General features: G+C 36.8%; 1 protein-coding gene across 4 annotated transcripts in view; it reads right to left on the reverse strand.

Moving 5' to 3' along the window:
• The window catches only part of ralyl (RALY RNA binding protein like), a 133,519-nt gene that overhangs the window by 5,008 nt on the left and 123,980 nt on the right, over nt 1-4,531 (reverse strand). For all 4 annotated transcript variants that reach the window (XM_016543385.1, XM_016543382.1, XM_016543383.1 and 1 more), the window contains one exon: nt 721-834. In XM_016543385.1, the coding sequence (XP_016398871.1) occupies nt 721-834 (114 nt within the window). The remainder of the gene's footprint in view (nt 1-720; nt 835-4,531) is intronic.

Here is a 4,531-nt window from a genome sequence, read left to right on the forward strand (position 1 = left end):
TAGTCCTGTCAGTGTTCATCTTGAAATATTACTAACAATATAAAAATTATTCTTATGTTTACTTTATGAAAATAAGTAAAGATTTCACAGCAAAGAAAAAAAAAAACATGAACCACAACCTGTTTTTAGAATTATACTAAAAGTATTTTTTTACTTGCTAAAAAAAAGTCTAAACTATCAATTAAATGAAAGAAGCCATGTAATAGATTGTGTGCAACAGGTTTCTCTGCAAAATTTTGATCAGGTTGATAATTTAGAGGCCTTAGAAATTTGCTTAGAAAATATACAGTAGGCTTTATATTACAGTAAACTGTAGAAGTTCAGCAATACGGGTTTAGAATGACATGAGGGAGAGTAAACGATGAAAGAACTGTAATGTTCTTTTTCTTTAATCTGTATGGATCAAGCACATGCAATAGACCTAAAGTTTGACTCGTGAATGTGCGACTAGCATTGTGCCGTTCCTCAGTGTGTCTGCTAGATGAAAACAGTGCTCTCCTCTACTGGTGAACATAGCGAAATGGGTTTTGCTATAGTAAAACAGTGCAAGATTGCCTGTATAAGAGTTCTGATAAATTGTCTGCTGTCTCCTCGCCTGTCACAGAGATGGATAGCGCATATACACTCCCAATATTTCTCCCCGTACAGCCGATGTTTTCAACCCTATCCCACTAGACTGGATTTTATTCCTGCTCTCTTGTAGTTATCTGTCTGTCTCACCGCACTCGGATCTCTGCTGTTTCTCGATCTTCTCCAGGCGGCCCAGAAGAGAGTCGATCTTCATCTTGATCTGAGTCAGTTCACGTTTGATAGTCTGGAGTTGATCGGACTTCACTGCAAAAGAAAATGCAATGAACACACATGAGGCAAGATCTGAGGAGATTACCGCGCATCCATGCTCATCCTTCTATCACCACAGTTAATTCATGTCTGAAGACTCGTTCAGGGCTGTTGGTTCTAAACTAAGAGTTCAAAGAATTCCCTGTCCTGCTGTTTTTAATTTAGTTTTATCCCTAATCTCATTCCGACATGCTGGTTGATATCAGCCAATGCTAGCAAGACCATGTTACTCCACTTGTTTTCATGGATACGGCTTTTATCAGTCAATAAAACCTAACAAGACCTGTTTTCAGCCTGTTGGAAATACAAATGATCAAGTTTGAAGCTTTTTTTTCTGTTACTTGACTCTGGGATTTAATATTAGCATGCTGTTCATTACATGCTGCAATATATATATATATATATATTTAAAAAAAAATATATATATATATATATCTATATATTCTGCAAAATATATAAATATATTTTCTTTAAATAGTATGTAAATATATATATATATATATTTTTGTACATTAAAAAAATGGTGAAACAATTTTCACTTAAATTAAATTTCACAAATAATTCCCATGAAAGTGCAACACATTGAATTAAACATGAAATTTTGAAGTAGACAGAGTATTTTTGTGTAAAACACTGATAATCTTTGCTTTATTAACTTAAATTTTTTTTTAACACTGTAGATGTTTGTCTTCAACTGTAATCTGGCAATAGATCTGGTCTGCTAACACTTACGTTGTAGTTCAGTCCGAAAGAGAAACTATACAGTTTAAAATCCGACATTATGACCATTGAGTTCATGAGACATTTAACCCCTGGTCACCCTGAAAGACTCTCCATGCAATGAATCCACTGCATCACATGGGATAAAAAGTCTCTGCTCAATGCCTGCTAGCTTAATTCATGCTGCTAATTTCTGTGAATACTCAGTGCTTTAAATATGTCCACTGCTTTTTTCCCCCCATCTGACAGCTGTCAGGTTAATCTCCCTCAGATGACTACACCATTGAACGCACACTGAATCTAATAAACACTTCAAATAAGCAGGCCTCTCTGGGCAGACCAGAATGACCTTGGTCATAAATGAAAACCCAAGTATGCTGAAAAAAGGGGTAGCAAATAGTATCCAACTCTGGATCAGTTTAAAAATATGGAAATGGTTTAGACTTCTTCAGACACATGAAGGTGGAATGTCCTGCTTTCATGAGTTTTGAAATCAGCCCAAAACCTCACCTTCTGTAGATCTGTGTTTGTATGACTCTTTCTGCATTTGCATCTTTATGTTAGTAGGTGGTGGCTAGTGAGTCAAGGAATCATTCATTCAAATGATTCACTCAAAAATGCTGATTTAAAAAAACTGTCTAAGAATGTGTCACTGAATTATTCAACCAATTAATTCAAAAACAAATCCATTCAGGAGCAAAACATGAAATGATTAACCGATCCATTCAAAAATGTTGAATTGTCAACTAAACAACAGATTGTCTTTAAAAATGAGTCGTTGAATCATTCATTCAACTGATTAGTTAAAAAAAGCCGATCATTCGTTCAGGAACTAAACTAGTTACTATCTTTACATTAAATTATTCATTCGAGATTCATTCAAAACAATAATTCATTCAGGACCTAAACAAGCAACTTTATGATCAACTTTATGATTAAGCCATTGAAGCATTCAATCGATCTGTTCAAAAGCATTCACAAATGAAACAACATTTTTTTCTGAATGAGTCATTGAATCATTCCTTCAAGTGATTTATTTAAAACTGCTAATTACTTTGTGAAATAACAGACTGTCTTTTATGAGTCACTGAATGGTTCATTCAACCAATTTCTTCAAAACTACTAATTCATGCAGGAACTAAAAAAGAGGTTTCTTTATGAATCGTTCTTTTAATGGATTATTAATTCAAGAGAATCATTCAAAAACTGTATTTATGATTAAGCCTTTGAATCATTTAATCGATCTGTTCAAAAACATTGTTTCATTCACAAACTAAACAACATTTACTTATTGAATGTGTCACTGAATGGTTCGTTCAACCAATTTGTTCAAAAATACTAATTCAGGCAGGACCAAAACAAGTGGCTTCTTGAATCATTCATTTTATTAATTATCAAGCGTGGCGTTAGTTCTGGCAGGTCACGTTAGTCAAGCTCGCATCAGCTGACTCTCAGCTGATCCCCATCTACCTATAGGAATACGACACCTATCTAAGCATTCATATATAAGGTCCCTCAGTATTATCAGCAGTTTTCACATTGCTCAATAGCTAATTAAATGGCGAATTCGGCAGGCAAAACACCATCAGCAGGAATCGGGTATTTAGTGAGTGGAATTCATTTCCCCAATGGATTTACCTCCAATTCATTCAAGTTGGTTAACTTAAACATGTGAATTCACCGCATTGATCATGAGCTGCCTGGTTCGGAAGTAACTGAGTTAGCATTACTTCACGCATCGCTACATAATTGACATGGACTCCACGAGTTAGGTAACTGACTCAAGAACAAGTTCAGATGGGAACTTCATCCCCAAGAAGGATATCAAGAGATCAAGCATCCACGTCACAGCTGCTTTGTTTCACTCTCTCGAACGTCTTCACAAGCTAAGTTCATTTTAATGCTCTCAGGTTTGGCAACATGCGTGTTGCTAAGGCTATCTGTCTTGCTTAGGCTCATTTAGTTGTTTTCAGTTACATGCTTGTGTTATGCTAGTTTATGTGACCTATTGACAATGTGCGGTACTTATCTGTTGTCACTGGCAACACGCTTGTCGCTGAATATGCTGCGCTTAAAGGGGGATCTAATGCTATTTCATGCATTCCGAGTTGTTTACACTGTTAAGAGTTGGATTCTTATGCGCGTATGTGAACAGTGGATGCAATTATTTTTTTCCGGGGCAGCAACGGAGTTTCACGAGCGTGTTTGTTATTGCCGTCACTTCGGTGACGAATGTTTTATAACAAGGTACATTCTGACACTGGATTTGTACATCGTTTGATACTGAAAGACAGAGCAGTCCCAGTGATAAAAGATCCCGGTCATGACTAGGAACTGCTGTAAAACTGCATCAAATGTCTGTGTTTGTTGCCAATTGGCCTGTAAGTGCTCGCGACTCTTCAGCTCTGCCCACGGCTCGCCTCCAGGAGCTCGGCTGTTTTCGGAGAGAATCGTAAGCTGTATCTTTCTTTATAAATCTGATAAAACTGAAGACTCTTCGGAGATGTGAATGATCCCCTTTAACAAGTCACCTTTATTTTATAGCACTACAGCACAGATTTAAGCAGCAGAAAATAACGACCATGGTGCAAACAGAATCAATTCTGCTGCGGCGCAGCTCCAAGAGAAAATGGTAAATGGTCATTGTTCAGTTGAAGTCGTCTGCATCCGAAAACCTAGGCTGCTGACATGCTGCCTATCAGCCAATGACTTCGCAGGCAGTGTTTTGAAGGTAACTCATGAAACTGATATCCGACATGCTTCTGAGGCAGCTTAACGTTCAATGATCTACAATAAAATAGAACAAGCTTCTGTGATAACCAAGCGAATATTTAATTACTTAATAATACTGATTTCTCGCTAGAAATAACTTCAATAACTTCATTTATTTTGCTCAACCATCACGGGATAGGACACACAGGATTGTGGGTATCAAGGCAGCGAAGGCAGCGAAGATTCTGCCTTTAAATAT

Source organism: Sinocyclocheilus rhinocerous, unplaced genomic scaffold (assembly GCF_001515625.1).
Source record: "Sinocyclocheilus rhinocerous isolate Xijiao unplaced genomic scaffold, SAMN03320098_v1.1 scaffold97, whole genome shotgun sequence".
NCBI lineage: Eukaryota > Metazoa > Chordata > Actinopteri > Cypriniformes > Cyprinidae > Sinocyclocheilus > Sinocyclocheilus rhinocerous.